The sequence below is a fragment of the Diaporthe citri genome, assembly GCF_014595645.1.
Source record: "Diaporthe citri strain NFHF-8-4 chromosome Unknown scaffold_5, whole genome shotgun sequence".
Classification (NCBI taxonomy): domain Eukaryota; kingdom Fungi; phylum Ascomycota; class Sordariomycetes; order Diaporthales; family Diaporthaceae; genus Diaporthe; species Diaporthe citri.
Genome location: NW_025064850.1, coordinates 2,686,963 through 2,703,330, shown reverse-complemented (window position 1 = coordinate 2,703,330; position 16,368 = coordinate 2,686,963). Strand labels below are relative to the sequence as shown.

At 54.7% G+C, this 16,368-nt stretch overlaps 2 protein-coding genes across 2 annotated transcripts; one reads left to right on the top strand and one right to left on the bottom strand.

Moving 5' to 3' along the window:
* Positions 1-3,471: 3,471 nt before the first annotated feature.
* On the top strand, positions 3,472-5,323 carry INS49_011362 (uncharacterized protein; the record flags this gene model as incomplete). The annotated part of the gene is made up of 6 exons (XM_043172080.1): positions 3,472-3,482; positions 3,572-3,641; positions 3,714-3,794; positions 3,856-4,203; positions 4,260-4,685; positions 4,742-5,323. 6 exons carry the CDS (start codon positions 3,472-3,474, stop codon positions 5,321-5,323), a joined length of 1,518 nt encoding a protein of 505 aa, XP_043023825.1.
* Positions 5,324-6,635: 1,312 nt separating this feature from the next.
* On the bottom strand, positions 6,636-15,827 carry INS49_011361 (uncharacterized protein; the record flags this gene model as incomplete). Its single annotated transcript, XM_043172079.1, has 11 exons — positions 6,636-7,043; positions 7,112-8,920; positions 9,187-11,286; positions 11,341-11,426; positions 11,486-11,743; positions 11,894-11,985; positions 12,232-12,703; positions 12,758-14,730; positions 14,824-15,132; positions 15,389-15,410; positions 15,809-15,827. The coding sequence occupies 11 exons, from the start codon at positions 15,825-15,827 to the stop codon at positions 6,636-6,638; spliced, it is 7,548 nt and encodes a 2,515-aa protein (XP_043023824.1).
* Between the last annotated feature and the right edge of the window lie 541 nt (positions 15,828-16,368).

The following is a 16,368-nucleotide window of genomic DNA, read 5'->3' as shown; positions in this document are numbered from 1 at the left end:
TGCTGAACTTGACTGGCAGAATGGCCACGGAGATGGCAGCCAATGCGATGCAGCGGTCAGCATATTGCCTCTCCTCTCCTTCCCTATCACACGCGTACAGCATAGTACACACACACACACCCCACCCGCAAGCAGAAGATCAACGTGCAAATTGCTTGCCACATGGGGCTTGAGGCCTCAGGGGAGACGAGCACAGCCCCGGGCATTCCCATCCAACGCCCGGCCCTGCAGCCGAATTCACGTCAATGGCGGAGTGTAGTCCACCATGTACAAGTTACCTCACTCCAGCGACAAGCAACACGGCCCTCGTGTGTGCGCGCGCTCGCGGCGTGGCCATGCTGGCAGTCGACCAGAATAGCTACCCCGGGGGGGCCTGGATTATTTTTGCTGTCTACGCTCGTATCGTGGTGGTGTGCCATCACCGGCATACACCAAAACTGGGCTGTCCAGCCATACCAGCCCACATTATACTGCAATGCTTCCAAGGTTGAGGCGACGACGTCCCAATCTAAAATCCTAAAGCTCGGATTCCCGTTGCCAAGAGCATCACGACGATGTGGGTTACCTGAAGTAACACCTGCTGGCCGTGTAGCGATCTGTGCTGAGCCTTGGGCCCCGTGAGCCTGGCCAGCCATCGGCTCCGAAGGCTGCGTGGACGTGCCGCATTGGGGACCGCGGCCCATGGAAGCTTCTTCGGCTTCGTGATGACCAGCTCCCTTCCCACGATGGCGGCGCCGCATGGGACGGGAGAACGCCAAGTTTCGGGAAGACCCTGACTTCACCGACCGGGCCGTCGTGTGTAACCGCCGCAAACAGCAAGCTACACCACCACCTACGCTACCTACATACACCACCAGCCCTCCCGTACTTGGCCACCGGGCCACCTGGCCGGCCTCGCGACAAGTTTCGGCCTCGTATTTATTCCTGCTTTCTCTGATGGCTGCCACTTCCGGCCTTCTAGACCAGATCCAGCGAGACAATGCCATACGTCAGCACCATGTAGCGCAGCGCCCCGGCGGGTGCACAGACTGTGTCTTGCAGGAACATCAAATTGGTCGAATCTGACAGGCCACCCTGCCGACCAAGCCAGACGCATGATCTGCCCACGTTTTGGCCAGATTTAGATGTTCCACGGTAGAACGCCGTGTTTCCATAATACAAGAAAGACATCGGCACCGCTGTCATACCACCCGGACTATCTAGTATGCATGCGGCACACACAATTCGGAAGCAAAAGGGTGCCATCGCCTGGGTGTGTTGCAGCATATGATTAGCACCCTCGAACCAATACCGGCTGAGTCGTACCTGGTCTAAATTGTCCGAGTCATGGGCCGGGAGTTGGCCAAGTTCCAACTTCACCACGAATCATTGCTTGGGTGTGGCACGCATTGTTGTCGCCGCCGTCGACATCTGGGTTCAGCAACCCGCAGCACCACCAGGACCAGCACCCACCACTTCCGTATTCCACCTCGACGAGAACACGAGGGCCACTCGCCACTGCCACTGCCACGGACAATGTGAATAAGAGATTCTGTGACTGAGCGCTGAGCGACTGAGCGCGCCCTGGTGAGCTTTGGTGGAAGTGCATGGTTCCTCGCCACCGGGTCTCGGAGCTGTGAGAGGTAGATGAGGCTGTCTTTGCCTTTTCCATCATTTCATCTCCTGCCGCCTGTCAGGCCAAGGCGGGTGATTACCACGAACGGTTTACCCTCATTTACTGTTATCTCGAGCCGGCACTACCACGATACTATTACAGCAGGCCCTGCTGGCCATGCCACTCACTTCCGCGCATTGCTGTTCCAATGTGGAATTCGGCATTGCCCACGCGCTCGCTGATCGTCGATGGTGAAACGAGATCAGCAAAGTGACTCGCCCCGTCGCCAGGGATGTCCATCTGCTCCTGGTGGGAGAAAAATTAATGACCGCTTCATCACTGCAACCCACATCTTCCTGGCGTCCTACCTGCCTGCCTACCAGACACTGCAATACTGGACCATGTAGCCTCCTGTGTGTGACACAGAGCACAACATGCAGAAAACAATATGTGCCTGTCTGGAAATCCCATCAACCAGCAACCGCCCTGTCGGCATGCTTGCCAAGAACACGTTGCACTCCATGGAAGTGTTGTTTTCTAGAAAGCCACAATTCGACTGCCACAGACCAGGCTATACTCGAGGCATACCCGTCTGCAGTGGGCCATGCCCCTCCGGCGACACCACCGAAGCCATGTCGGCCGGCCGGCCGTGTCTGACTTTTTTTTAGTTGCTTGTGACACGTTCATCCCATCTGATCTTCCCGGCCAAATTGTGCTCGACCTTCCAAGTCTGCAGTGCTCATTTCATGGAGGAAATTGGACAGCCGGGAAGATATCACCAGAGGTTACACCTAGAAAATTTGCAAACTGACGAATCCAACCACGGCGTGCTGGCAGGCTTGATGGAGGAAATTAAAAATTGGGCCCGTTAGCCACGTCGACTATCGCCATCGGTCCTAACTCGACGTGCGTGCTTGCCTAGCACCAGTGCGGACAGCAATATCTTTCTTTTTTGGTATCGTTCCTATCATCTTTGTGAGACTTCGAACGGACGAGTTCTCTTGTAACAACGACTCGCATCCAAACATGTCTCGTGTCGGAATACTTGGCCCAAGCTTTGAACCTTTCGCCAGCGTCGGCTTTCCAGGACCATGTGTTTGTATGTAGTGTAGGTGTGGTGCGGAAGGGGGAGCAGGAGCAGATGGCATGCACGGCACTGCAGGCAGAGTATCACGGGCGTGTTACCGCAGCCAATCCAGCACACACAGTAGCGGACCACGGAGGCGGTGTCGACCACGCATCAAATGCAGAGTTCAAGATCATCGCTGCCGAGCCAGATGGATGGAGCCGCCGTGGGCCTCGAGCACGGCAGACTCTCTGCAGTAATTGGCCTGCCAGCGCCGCCCTCAGGGTCTGGGGCCCAGGGGAGAGCCCCCCATCCCGACAGCAATGCCAAGTTGCAGGCTCATGGCCCCTGGTCTTCGCGGCAGCTCGGGGGGCCCAGGCACAAATTAGCGTGGTCAAGAGATGGTGGGGACCCCAAATCCCTGGCCCATTCATTTTACCGATGTGCAGCAGCTAGACTACCTGCTGTACTGATGTACCCTCACCCCTCCTACCCACCAGAGGTACCTGAGTACGTACCAGCCTACCTACCCAGCTAGGGAAAAAAAAAAGGGGACCTGTTCTTGGTGGTGGTCTGGAAAGGGGGGGAGGAGGGGGACAACCGTCATTTACCAAAGAAAACTGTCCAGATCCCAAGAAGATTTCTTGCGCGTCGCCGGCTACTAGCACCGACCTTGACCTTTACTGTCCTTCGCAGCCTTCGTCTTCAACGCCAACGCCTGCTTCGCATCGCACCCTAAGCTGCGAGCAGTACTAAAGAGTCCTCCTCCTCCTCTTCACGAAACACTCAGTGTCTCTATCCAGCTTTCACAATGGCTGACACGTATGTGTTGTCCTCCCTGACCCCTCCACCAGCTTCCTGCCCGGTCTCGACCACCCGGAGAGAGCTACATACTGACAGCACAACCGCAGCAACGTTGATGTTCTCGTCATTGGCATGGGCCCAACGGGTCTGGGTGCCGCCAAGCGTCTCAACCACATCGTACGCTCCCTTCTTCTCCAATGCCTCGTCGTCGCGATTCCAAGTGACCGCCTACTGACAAACAATGCGTAGAACGGTCCCTCGTGGCTGATTGTCGACTCTGGCAACAAGGCTGGTGGTCTCGCCGCCACGGATGTTACTCCTGAAGGCTTCGTAAGTTGCCCCTTGACTATTCTCCCGCAACAAGACAACCGGGCTAACGATGATGCACCAGCTGTACGATGTGGGCGGCCACGTCATTTTCTCCCACTACAAGTTCGATGACTGCATCGAGGAGGCCCTCCCCAAGGAGGACGACTGGTTCGACCACCAGCGTATCTCCTACGTCCGCTACAAGGGCCTCTGGGTCCCTTACCCCTTCCAGAACAACATCTCCATGCTGCCCAAGGAGGACCAGGTCGCTGCCATCGATGGCCTCATCGACGCTGCTATGGAGAGCGCCGTCACCAAGTCAAAGCCCAAGAACTTTGACGAGTGGATTGTGCGCCAGATGGGTGACCACATTGCCAACATCTTCATGCGCCCCTACAACTACAAAGTCTGGGCCGTCCCCACCAAGGATGTAAGTCACAACTGTGCCTCGCGCGTCTTCGGAATCAAGACTAATTGGACAACCAGATGGGAAGTGACTGGCTCGGCGAGCGTGTAGCTGCCCCCAACGTCAAGCTCGTCGCCAAGAACGTTATCCTGAACAAGACTGCTGGTAACTGGGGCCCTAACGCCACCTTCCGTTTCCCTGCCCGGGACGGTACCGGTGGTATCTGGATCGCCGTTGCCAACACGCTGCCCAAGGAGAAGAAGCGCTTCGGAAAGTCAGGTGAGGTCGCCAAGGTCGACGCCGACAACAAGGTCGTCACCATGGGCGATGGCTCCAAGATTGGCTACAAGAAGCTCATCTCCACCATGAACGTCGACCAGCTCGTCGAGAAGATGGGCAGCCAGGAGCTCGTCAGCATCTCTAAGGGTCTCTACTACTCCTCGACACACGTTATCGGCGTTGGTCTCCGTGGAAGCCGCCCTGACCGCATTGGTGACAAGTGCTGGGTGAGTCAATCCTCAGACTCCTGCCAACAAAGCTTTTGCTAACCAAGATTGCTCAGCTGTACTTCCCCGAGGACAACTGCCCCTTCTACCGGGCCACCATCTTCTCCAACTACTCCCCTTACAACCAGCCTCAGTCGGACGTCAAGCTGCCGACCCTGTACAAGGCCAATGGCAGCAAGGCGGACTCGAGCGAGGCCAAGGAGGGTCCTTACTGGTCCATCATGCTCGAGGTGTCCCAATCCACCAAGAAGCCCGTTGACGAGGCGAACATCCTCAAGGACTGCATTCAGGGCTTGATCAACACTGAGATGATCCTGCCCGATGACGATATCGTGTCCACGTACCACCGCAAGTTCGACCACGGATACCCCACACCCGCCCTGGAGCGTGATGGCGTCCTGAAGGAGCTCCTGCCCAAGCTGCAGGCCAAGGACATCTTCTCCCGTGGTCGTTTCGGCAGCTGGAAGTACGAGGTCGGCAACCAGGACCACTCCTTCATGCTAGGTGTCGAGGCCGCCGACCACATCGTCAACGGCGCCGTCGAGCTGACGCTCAACTACCCTGACTTCGTCAACAGCCGCGCCAACACCGAGCGCCGCCTTGAGCAGTCGTACGCATTCTTCCAGCCCCCCAACTAAAAGACAAAGGGAGTCGGTGCGTGCGCATGTATTACGGAACATATGGGCGGATTTTGCTAGATTCAGGCTAGGAGTTGCATGGAAATTACAAGACGGATACTTGGTTGACATTGCGATGGGATTTCCACTAAGATGCAGTCCCGGGTAGACAGAACGTGGAAGAAAGACCACTCCGTGGCATGCCTCCTCGTCACCCTCGCAAAGCGAGGCGGTGAGAGGATTGAGGGCCTGTATAGAAAGAGATACAGGGAACCTGACCCTGCCTTTGGTACATGGCTCCTATGATTCGATAGACATAGAGATTTTACACCATCCATACCACTTTGCCCTAGTGGCATTTGCCTTCTGAAAATGCCGCCTACCCCGTCTTTTTTTGGTGACCAGAGCCCCTCACAGGCTACCGACGTGTTTGATGAGAGCTCACACTACCATTTCTGATTCCGTGCGATCAACCCCTCAGGTCATCTTAATCCTCTCTTCACTTTCCGCGTCAAAATGCCGCAGGTCCTACTAGTGCGTGACGTCATCGAGCCCAAAGAGCTGGCACATGCGACAGCTTTGTGAATTGTGGCCTCTGAGTCGAGGCTCCATCTTTGGGGGGGGGGGGAGAGGGCCGGCCCACAGTCGGCCCTCCCCGGTTGAGCTTGGAGGGGGCGGTGACCACACGAGGGCCCATGCTGTTGTCGTGGTCGCACGGCCTCGGGAGGATGGATCTCCGAGTCAGGCGGACCGGTCGTTGCAGTCCTGCCAGACTATGCGGAATTAGTACTGTATCTACTTGACTGTATTTCAACGATCGAGATTCTTGTGTGCCATCCAGGTCGTCAGCCCTGCTACAATTTTTCAATGTTCGCACCGACACCCGTCGCTCCAAACGGTGCAAAGATGTCCAAAGACCCTAGTGTTGGTTAGTCGGTAATCTGATTTGTGTGTCTGTCTGTGTGTGTCTCTGTCTCTCTTCTTTGAACCTCCGCTCATGAAAAATATAGACCCCGTCGCCCTCGACGCGCTATGAAGCCCAACAAAACATGCAAGAATGGATACCGTGAACACGTAGCAATGCAAGAGCTGCCCGCTCAGACATCATCCCCCAATTCCATTTCGTGTAGAAACAACTTCCAATCGCTTGTCGTGGGTAGAATAGGAAAATATGGTATTTGTTGACGTCCAGTAAAAAGACGTGCCCGTGGTACCCCAGAAACCCTCCCCTCCCGAGGAGTTACCCTGTTCTCTTTTCACATAATTCAGAATCCCTGCCGTGTGACCTATCTCCTTTTCTCCGTGTCGTTAAGTTCGTGTCGCTTTGGCCACTTCACTGCTGCTCATTCGGATCAACGCTGAGGCTCTCCCTCCTGTCCTGCGGGTTCTTCTTCTTCAATACCGCCTTGGCCTTCTCTTTCTCTTTTCCTTTGCTTTCAGCAGTTCCAGATGCATCTAGGCTCAGCCGGTTCTTCGTCAACTTGTTCCGAACTTTGCCTGCCGCACTTTCTATTGAGCCAGTATCAGACAGTCGGTTGTCACTCGAGGTCCTGCTGGGAGGACCGGGAATGTCTTGTTTGCTCTTCTGGTTGTGGTCGGCGCCGCTGGACAGTAGCTGTTTATTCTCTTTCACCGGAACCAAAGATCCGTTGTGCTCGAGCAGAGACGGAGGCGGACTTGTCGCGGTGGCTGACTGGACACTAGCTACGGATACATCGCTGACTTTACGGTCGGGAGGTGCCTATCCTCAGCTCGTATTAGTACAACATCGCATTTGGATATTGGAGTTCATAATTAGCCATCACGTACCTGACCACCAACGTAGGTGTCCAGTTTCTTTTTGAGCACGTCGGATCTCACAGGCTTCGCCAGATAGTCATTCATGCCAGCAGCCAGGCACTTCTCCCTGTCGCCTTGTATTGCACTTGCCGTCATCGCAATCACCAGGATCTTGCGGACCGCCTCGAGTGAGTCCTTACGGAGGAGCTTAGTCGCGTCATAGCCATCCATCACTGGCATCTGTACATCCATCAGGATGACGTGGTAAGGTTCTCCTTCCAGAGCCTTCTGGCGCAGGCCCTCAACTGCCTTCAACCCGTTATCGTAAGCATCCACATGTTTGTACCCTAGCCTTTGGATGTACTGAATGGCAATCTTCTGGTTGATGGCGTTGTCCTCGGCTATACAGACGCGAAGTGATTCCTTGGGTACCTGTGACAGATCCAGGTAGGGGTTGGGCGACGGCTCCCGATTGACGTTATCAGAGGACCTCCGCGAAAATGTTTCGGGCAGGGCGCGGGGGTCGCCTGCTGTCACATCGGGATTTGCTTTGTCAAATGTGACTGTGAACCACGCAGTGGTCCCAATATTCTGCTGGCTGTCCAGCTCGATCTTGCCCTTCATCATCGTTTCGATCAAGCTCCTACAGATGGACAAACCCAAACCACTGCCGCCGTATTTTCGAGCCGTACTCGTGTCAGCCTGGCTGAAGGGTTGGAAAAGCTTGGCCTTCTGCTCTGCTGAGATCCCAATGCCGGTATCTTTGACCCAGAAAGTCAACGTTGCCTTGTCCTTAGTCTCAGAATCCAAGCGGGACCCAATGGTCACCGACCCGTCTTCCGTAAACTTCAGACTATTCGAGATCAAGTTGCCGAGCACCTGATGGAGACGGATCGGGTCGCCGTAGATGAGCATTGGCGGTAAGTTGATGTCCTTGATTATTTTGACGTTCTGCCGTGTTGTCTTCTCCCGATTACTATATGACTGAGCTCGGACAACCTCGCGGACCATCTCCTCCGGGTTGAAGGCAGTGATGTAAAGCTTCATCTTGTCGGCTTCCATCTTGGAAAAATCCAGGATGTCATTGATGACGGTGAGAAGTAGGTCAGCAGAGACCCTGATTGAGTCGGCCATCTCGAGCTGCTCCTTGGACAGATCCGAGTCCTTCAAGAGCTCCGAGTTTCCGATGACACCATTGAGCGGAGTTCGGAGCTCGTGTGAGACGTTGGCAAGGAAAATGGACTTTGCCTTTGCCGCCTCTTCGGCTCGCTTCTCGTTGCGCCTGGCCTCTGCTTCAGCAGCCTTGGCCTTCGTCTCGGCCTCCTGAGCCTTCAACAAGGCACGCTGCTGCGATTCGATCATGCTAGCATTTTCGCTCGAGACCTTTTCAATGGCCTTCAGTGACAGCGCGTTCGAGAAGCTGATGCCGATCTGGTTAACGAGGAGCTGCAGGACTGTGACATTTCTATCCGTGAACGAATTGGGGTTGCCCTCAAGGTAGAGGACGCCAAGAAGAGGGTTCGACCCATGAGAGATGGGATAAGCGATGATGGCTCTGCCCTGGGGATTCTTCTGGAGCCACTGCTCACTGACGCCGAATCTTTCATCGCTGATGATATCAGCGCTGAAGACCGCCTCCCTGAACCGAGTACAATACAACACCACGTTCTCAGCGACCAGGTGCTGAGAAGCGCTCAAGGGTATTCCGGGCTTGTGGGCCTGTGCTCCCTTTTCGGGGTCCCCGCTGGCGGCAACGCACCACTGACTCTTGTCGTCCACAATGATGGCCGCTAAGGTGGCGGTGCCTCCACAACAGCGCAATACCACGTCCGCCATGGTCTGTGTTTATCAGGTTAACGCTGGGTGCCATGGTAGAATGAGTGTATAAATACAAAAAGGCTGCGCAGAGGCATTGACAGGTATCAGGAAGTCGGGGTCTACGTGGGCTGGGGGAACGATAAGTTCATAGAGTGGGAAATCTCCGAGGTCAGGTCATCGCACGTGGTTTGCCTCCGAGGAAGTAGGAGGGGAAAGCGTGGGACTGAGACTCGAAGGCAAAATGATCATTGATGAGTGCAGGTGAGGTTGAGGTCAGAATAACATACCTTGAGGAGCTCTTGGACGTCCAGGATGGATGAAATCACCTGCGACGATACTAAAATGGCATGCAGATCGATCATGTCCAAAGCAGGCAGGCCGGCGCCGGCCTCAGGTTGGTGCATGGAGCCTCGCCAGGCCCCTATCCTATTCTCTTGAAGCTCGCCCATGGCGACTTGGGTTGGTTGGCCGGGCTCCTCTGCCTCTCCGTCTACATGATGGAACTGTACTGGTGCTGCGTCGCCTGCGAAGTCGGTCTGCGCAGAAGCCTCAGCCGTCCGAGGATTGCGGGTAGGCCCGTGAAGCAGGAGACTGTGTTCCTCTTCAATTCTATCGGCCAGGCCCGTGGCACCCATTAATCGGAAAAGGCCGACAGCGTCCCTGAGTGCAGATTTGGCTGATCTCCGTGCGCCGCGTCTAATGAAGACACCTGCCATGAGATAATTGCCGAGTGCTTCCTCGAACACCAGATTCTGCTCGGATGCATGATCCAGAGCATCCTCATATGCGCGGATGGCTGAGCCATGTTCGCTTCTGAGCTCGTGTATCTGTGCCTGAAGAAAAGTGGACCAGGGCAGATAATTGACATCGGATACAACCTCCCAATCTGTGATCTTCCTGCGTAGCATCACCAGAGTTTCGACCGTCGCTTCGACTTGCTCGTCTATATCGTTGTCCTTGGTGCGCGGGTCCTCGAATTTGCGGAAGAGAAGGCCCGCGAGAGACAAGCCATAGAACAGCATGGCACCCCTCGTGTTTCGGGCAGACCAGATGATGTGTTCGTTGGCAACGCAGTGTTTGCCTAGTTGTGCCGCTTTCTCGTAATGAGAAAACAGGAAAAGGGGTATTATTTCCATGGTCTCGTACCATATCAAAGACCGACCGCCGTTTTTCGCGTTCGCCTCTAGCCATGCTTTGTAGGATGCAGAACTGTGGGAAGTTTGGGTATCATTCATAACCTCATCAGCAATCAAATTTCGTGTCTTTCCTTGTAGTGCTCGAGCAACCTGCCTCACTGCAATGAGGAGGGTTCCGCCCCTCGTGTCCTGGTGCCAATTTGGCACATCTTCACAGCCGTATTGACAGAAAGCTTCAAGGTCGGCACAGTTTTCACTGGCAAAGAATTTGAGCTGGGCCAAGAGTCCAAAGCTCAGGATTGTCGACGTTCGGTCGCCCGCGACGGTTGCGTATTCCACGGCACCTTCGACTTGGTTGACTGCGACGCTCAGAGGGTAATGGATATGACCAACAAAATTGGCGTAAAGCATGTATCCACGAGCCATGGAGAAGGCGTCACGATACTTGTCTAGCAAGTCGAGACAAATCGAGCCCAGGTCGAGGGCCAGCTCTGTCAGACTGTGTCTGCTGAGAGCGACCATAGAAACGTGGAGGAATGCCATCCCGGAACTCGGGAATGCGCCACGACTCAAGTGGACATCTACCATCACCAGTGAGAGATGGTAAAACATGAGGCAATTGCTCCACCAGGCTGAGCTGATGGCATCAGCGAGCACCGCGCCTATAGACGCCAAATTTGAGTCGACCGTGTGGCGCGGGTTGATGATCTCGCTGCGCTCCATCGAGCGGATCTTCGCTGCCAATCTCTCAAACTCCGCATCGCACTTCTCGTATGTCGGATTATCGTCAAATGGTACCCCAAGTTCCCTGAGGGATTGCAACAGACACGCCAGTGCCTCTTCAGCGTCACCTGCCTGCGCGAATATCCTAGATCGCAGCACAGAGGCGGGCGCCTTGTCAAAGGCTGATCGTGCGGACAGGAAGATTGTTCCCAGGAGAGCGTTAGCGGCACCGTGATTACCCATGTAAAGGTAGCACTCTGCCGCCCGGAGGTATAGCTGATTGGTCTCTTCGTAAGACACGTCTTCGGCTTCATCGTTCCACGGGTCGGGCTGCAACAGAGCAACGGCGTTAGTGTAAAACTTCGCAGCAGTCGGTCGAGCACCCCGTTCTGTGCTGAGCTTCGCACAATCGAACAGTAGCTGCCGGTACGGTCGCCTTGTTTTAACTCGTTGTCTGATGATGTCCACGGACTCGCAGATATGGGAAGCAATGTTGTCTTTCGATTTCCCGTCTTCCGCATAATATTTCTGAGCACAGCAGTGTTAGCATTGATCCATGCTGGAGGCTGTAAGGGCAAATACCATGAGGACTTGGGCCACGGTGAAGTGCATTGTACGAGCCTCGCATATTTTCAATTGTCTGGAGGCCTGGGCTAGGTGATCATGGGCTGCACGTTCTGTCAGTCTACCGCGTTGTACACATGCCCGGGACCTGAAGGGAGGTTACCGAATCGAAAGCGATCGTCTACGTCGCCCGGAACAATGATATATGCCTGTATAGCAGCTTGCAATCCTGCCACCGCCTCCTCCTGCGTGTAGGTCTTGTGAATGTGCTCTGCGGGAGACTGCCCACAGGCATCTTGGCATTCGCCGCTGAGGAGGTGACAGATGAGCTCGAATGAGAAGGAATGGCCTAGCAAGGCCGCCCAGGCCAGGAGACACTTCGAAGCCTCTGGCATCTCGTTAAGCCGCCGCGTGATGAAGTCTTTGATACTCGGGTCAGCGAGTTCTCACCAAATGCCTCCGGGACTTATATCTCAGACGTAAGAACTTCGGGAGCGTCCAGGCTCCTAATTCCCTGGTCGACCACGGAAACTGGCTCGTGAAACGCAAAGTGCAGTGAGAAGCTACTTACTGGTGTCCAGCACATCGTAGTTTTGTTTGCCTTGGAACTCCTCAAAGAGCTGGTCAAGAGAAAATTCCCACTGGTTTGTCTTGTAGTCGTACCTGCGCAGCCAGTCAATACTTTAAAAGTCGCTAGAAATTCTTGAAGTGGCGTATGAAAACGATAGAAACAACGTAGCAAATCGACATGAAATATTCCCATATCTTCTGAAGCGGTACGGTGAACCTCAGGTTTACTTTTCAGGTTGGCCGTATGGCGCGAGGAAAAGTGGTAATCCTCAGAGCAATCATGTCCGACTCCTTGAAATAGAAGAGGAAGGGGTCGCCACTTCAAAAATCTAAACTTACCAAATGCACCGTTTCCGGTGGCATGCAGAAAGCATTTCCCGCATGTAAAACGGGTTCCCGCCAGATTTGGACTGGATGACAAGGGCAAGTGGCAGAATCTCCTCTTTGGGTTTGCATAGCGTGGTCGAAACGTATTGGACGATTTCCTCCTCTCCTAAAGGCGATAAAGGTATCCGCGTAACGATTGGTGATCCGAACTTCGGCAGATCCTCGGATTCAGGCGGTGATATGATGTTGTTGACCTTGTCAGGGGACATCTCGTCAGAACGGTAGGTTATGATAATGGCAAGCCTGAGCCTTGCGCTGATTATCTGGGTGATAAGCTCTATCGACTCATCGTCGGCAAAGTGGAGGTCCTCCAGCACGAAGCAGATGAACTTGTGTTGGGAAAACATCCGTAGGACGTCAAGAAAGGTGTTCATGAGCCGAAGGCTTTTGGTCGAAGCACCAGTGCGCAGGAAATCCTGAGAGCCTGATGTGGACATAGTTGAACCTCGATACGAAGATCTCGGGGGGGTCGACGTACCTCCCGGAGATGAACCTCGTCGTCTGAGGGCTCCCGGAGCCCGATTTCTCTGTATCGTGGCGCCCGAAGAATTCGACATCGACCTAGAAACTGTCGCATCGACGGGCCCGATCAGGAACTCGGGAAGGCCAAGGAGCTTGTGCAACATGGGCCAGACTGGGCGGATATACGTCTTCAGGGTCTGGTGGAATTGGGTCTCAGTATTCCGCTCGCCCCACACCTGACGGAAGAGTGAGGAAAGCAGCTTGAGCAAAGGCCCAAATGCAGTCCTCCTAGCCGTGTCGAATTTTGCCGTTGCGCAGTACCCACTCCGCCTAACATCCGCAAGGACAGAGTGCACGAGGCAGCTTTTCCCCAGCCCGCCAGCTCCTTCAATGGTGACAATCTCACACTGTCCCCGCCTCCTGAACTTGGCCGAACCCAACTGCTTGGAAAGACTTGAGGACGAATCCGGGTTTGGTCGCTCTTCTCCTAGACTGTTGACCAAACTCCTCGTTTCGAAAGGGATCGACTGATGCCTCTCCCACGCTCTTGACGCTGTGCGAGTCTGCGGGGTGGAGTTGCCCAAAGACACAGCGTCCCCACCAGGCAGAGGTTGGGATTCAGTCGAATAGAATGAATGGATCATGCTGCTACGAGACTTGGGGTCTGTCATCGTAGTGTAAGAACCGCTCTGCCTGTTTCCACCCTCCGAGCTGGCGCCTTCACTAGATACGTCCCCTCCATCGAGCATGTCGTTCGACCAGGTCGATCCGTCAGAGAATCGGTTTGATCCCTTCTGGCTCATTGCGTGGGATTTTGCGACGCGCTCCACAACCCTCAAGAGCTCTGCCCGTTCCTTTTGCCGCCCGATCATCATGGATGGCAGCATGAAGAATGAGCTAACATCTCGGGACGCTATACGCCACTCTTTGAGTGCCAGCCAGTCATTGTCGTATAGAAACCCCTGCACCTTGACCAGATCGTGACGGAGGCCGCTAGCCGAGTGATACCGGTCTCCCACGTTCTTGGCCGTACATTTCTGGATGATTCTCCCCAGCACATCAGGCACATCAAGTCGAATGGTGGACACATTAGGGACTCTCTTGCCAAGCACGCCTTGTACGATATCCAGCGGAGTGTCACCATCAAAGACAGGGCTCTGCGTCAGCAACATCCAGAACAACACGCCAAGCGAGTAGATATCAGTGCGCGTGTCTGGCTCTGCGGGCATGCGACCCGTCTGCTCGGGACTGATGTGAAGGAGCTTGTGCTTGGCCCCAAGTTCCCTCGAAAGGCTTGACCATCCCGTGCTGGTGAGACCATGCTCGAACGACCGCAGCCCAGAACCGAACGTGATGAGTTTCACCTTATTCGTTTCTTCGTTGTAATGGAAGGAGTCACCGCGGAGTTCACCGTGTATGATCCCAAGACCGTGATGGATCATCTCGAGGCATTGCGTCGCGCCGATTGCGAAATCGAGGAAGAGATTCAGGCTGATGGGCGGGCCCAATTGGTGATTGTCATGTGTGCTTGACACCCATTTATCCTCGACCTTCCTACACATATAGAATGCAGGACCCAGGTCCATTATCTTGGGCAACAAACTCTGTCCTGGTGACTGATATATTGAAACGATAATCTGGCCCCGATCGCCAGGCTGAGGCGCAAGCCTGATCAGATCGAGGGGCATGATAGTGTGATCCTGATTCGGGTCTGCGGTCTGAATTAAATTCTTCATCATGTGAAACGCGCGCTCCTCTCGGAGGACGTGATAAGAGACCCTCGCGACAACGGCCTCTTCGACCACTGCTCCTGCCGTAGAGTCGTCGTTCATGCTGCCTTCGCTCAGGGGTCCATTGGAGGCCGAAGAGGGCGGCTCGCCGGGAGACATGCGGCTCGAAGTCGAGGGAGGGCTCCTGGCAAAGGATGTCGGGCTCGTAGCATGATGGTTACTAGAGTATCTAGGGGCGAAACGGACACCAAATACGTGCCTGTTCATCGTGCCAGCGGTCAGCCTTCTAGCAGCAGGCGTGGGGGCTTCTAGTCTGTTGCCACGATGGGAGCGACGGTGGAGTTACACGTACCAGTTGTCATAGCTCGAATGCGTGAGCGCGGCGGACTCATCCCACGTGTACCCAGCGATCTGGGAGAGGCGCTCAAAGATCCGGGGCGGGGGATCGAGAGTCGAGTCGAGCTGCTCATCTTGGATAGCCGACCCCTCCATGATCGTGTGGAGGGCCGAGCCGGCGAAGCTTGCGTGATCGAGAGACACAGGTCTCAGGTTCTTGATCTCGGTCTCAGCCTGCTTGGACACATGGCTTGGTGGTGGTACCAAGTTGTGAGTCTGTCGGATAATGGCTGCGAGGTCGGTCGCTCGGTGGCTCGCTTGTCCGCTGCACTCGTGGGTAGCGGTGGTCTTGGTGGCGGCGCACGCGTGTATTGATTTGGACGACGTAGACTATGTGGTAGGGATGATGCTGCCGCGGCACAGAGCGCTTGCTATGCCTAGAGCTCCCTTGCAAACGAACGGCGCGGGTAAAGAACGTGGGTGGGTAGTCGGTCTGCTTCCAGAACCCGGACGCGGGGCTTGTTGGGTGCGAGAGGTAAATGTCAGGGCGCAAGGCCGTCTTGATGCCCGTGGTAACTGACTGACTGATGTCTGTATGTCTGTCTGGCGGTTTTTGTTAGTAATCGGGATGTCGGGACTGTGTGTTGTATGTTGTATGTCGTCGGGCTCAGATTGCGCCTTGCGGCTCCCAGGCAAGAAGAAGCAACGAGGTGCACGCGCGGAGACCACGGCAACTGGGCAAGTTCCACATAGACTACAGTCGAGACAGAAGTGGAGAGAGGTTCGTCACCGAAAGATCTGGTAGATGCATACTGTATGGTAATAAATACGGGTGACAAACAAATACCTGGGCCTGGATCTCGGATGGGACTTCGACGATTCCAAGGTTGTTGAAGCAACCCTTGTTAGGCCTAGTACAGCCGTAGAATCCTAGCAGCTTGACACTTCTCTGAGAGGTTTTTTTTTTTTTTTTTTTTTTTTTTTTTTTTTTTTCTCCTCACCTTGTCTCTCCTTCGACATCCGTGCAAAGCCGTATGGTCAATCTGCCAGGGCAAGGAGCGCAGATCTCCATCTTTTTTTTTGGTCGTCATGAGAGCAGACACCAAGGTGCGAGTGGCTCCTGATCGGCCAAGTTGCCCGAGAAAGAGCTTCTTCGCTGGCGCCTTCCGGGTGCTCAGAGATAGGCACAGCAGGAACGCGGGCCAGAACGGCTGAGATGGGTCTTCAGTGTTCTCGACATGCAAAAGACTGCACCCCTGCGGCATTGGCGACAAGAGCTCGATGACACACACCCACATCAACCATGCCAGCCTGCATGGAAGTAGGATGGATATCAGCCCACAACAATACTGAGTGCAAACTAGGTACTAGTCTACCAGGCATGCTGCTGTCACAGCACTCCAGCCCGGCCACCACTAACGAGCGCAACGGGCAGACTGCTCTGCTGGGTGGGTGTAGACTGTGTAGATAGGTAGGCATGCGAATTGATCCCCCACCCTGTTGCATACATATTATAACTCGTTGAACATATCCATGACCTGAGCTTTGAGCGGCATTGTAT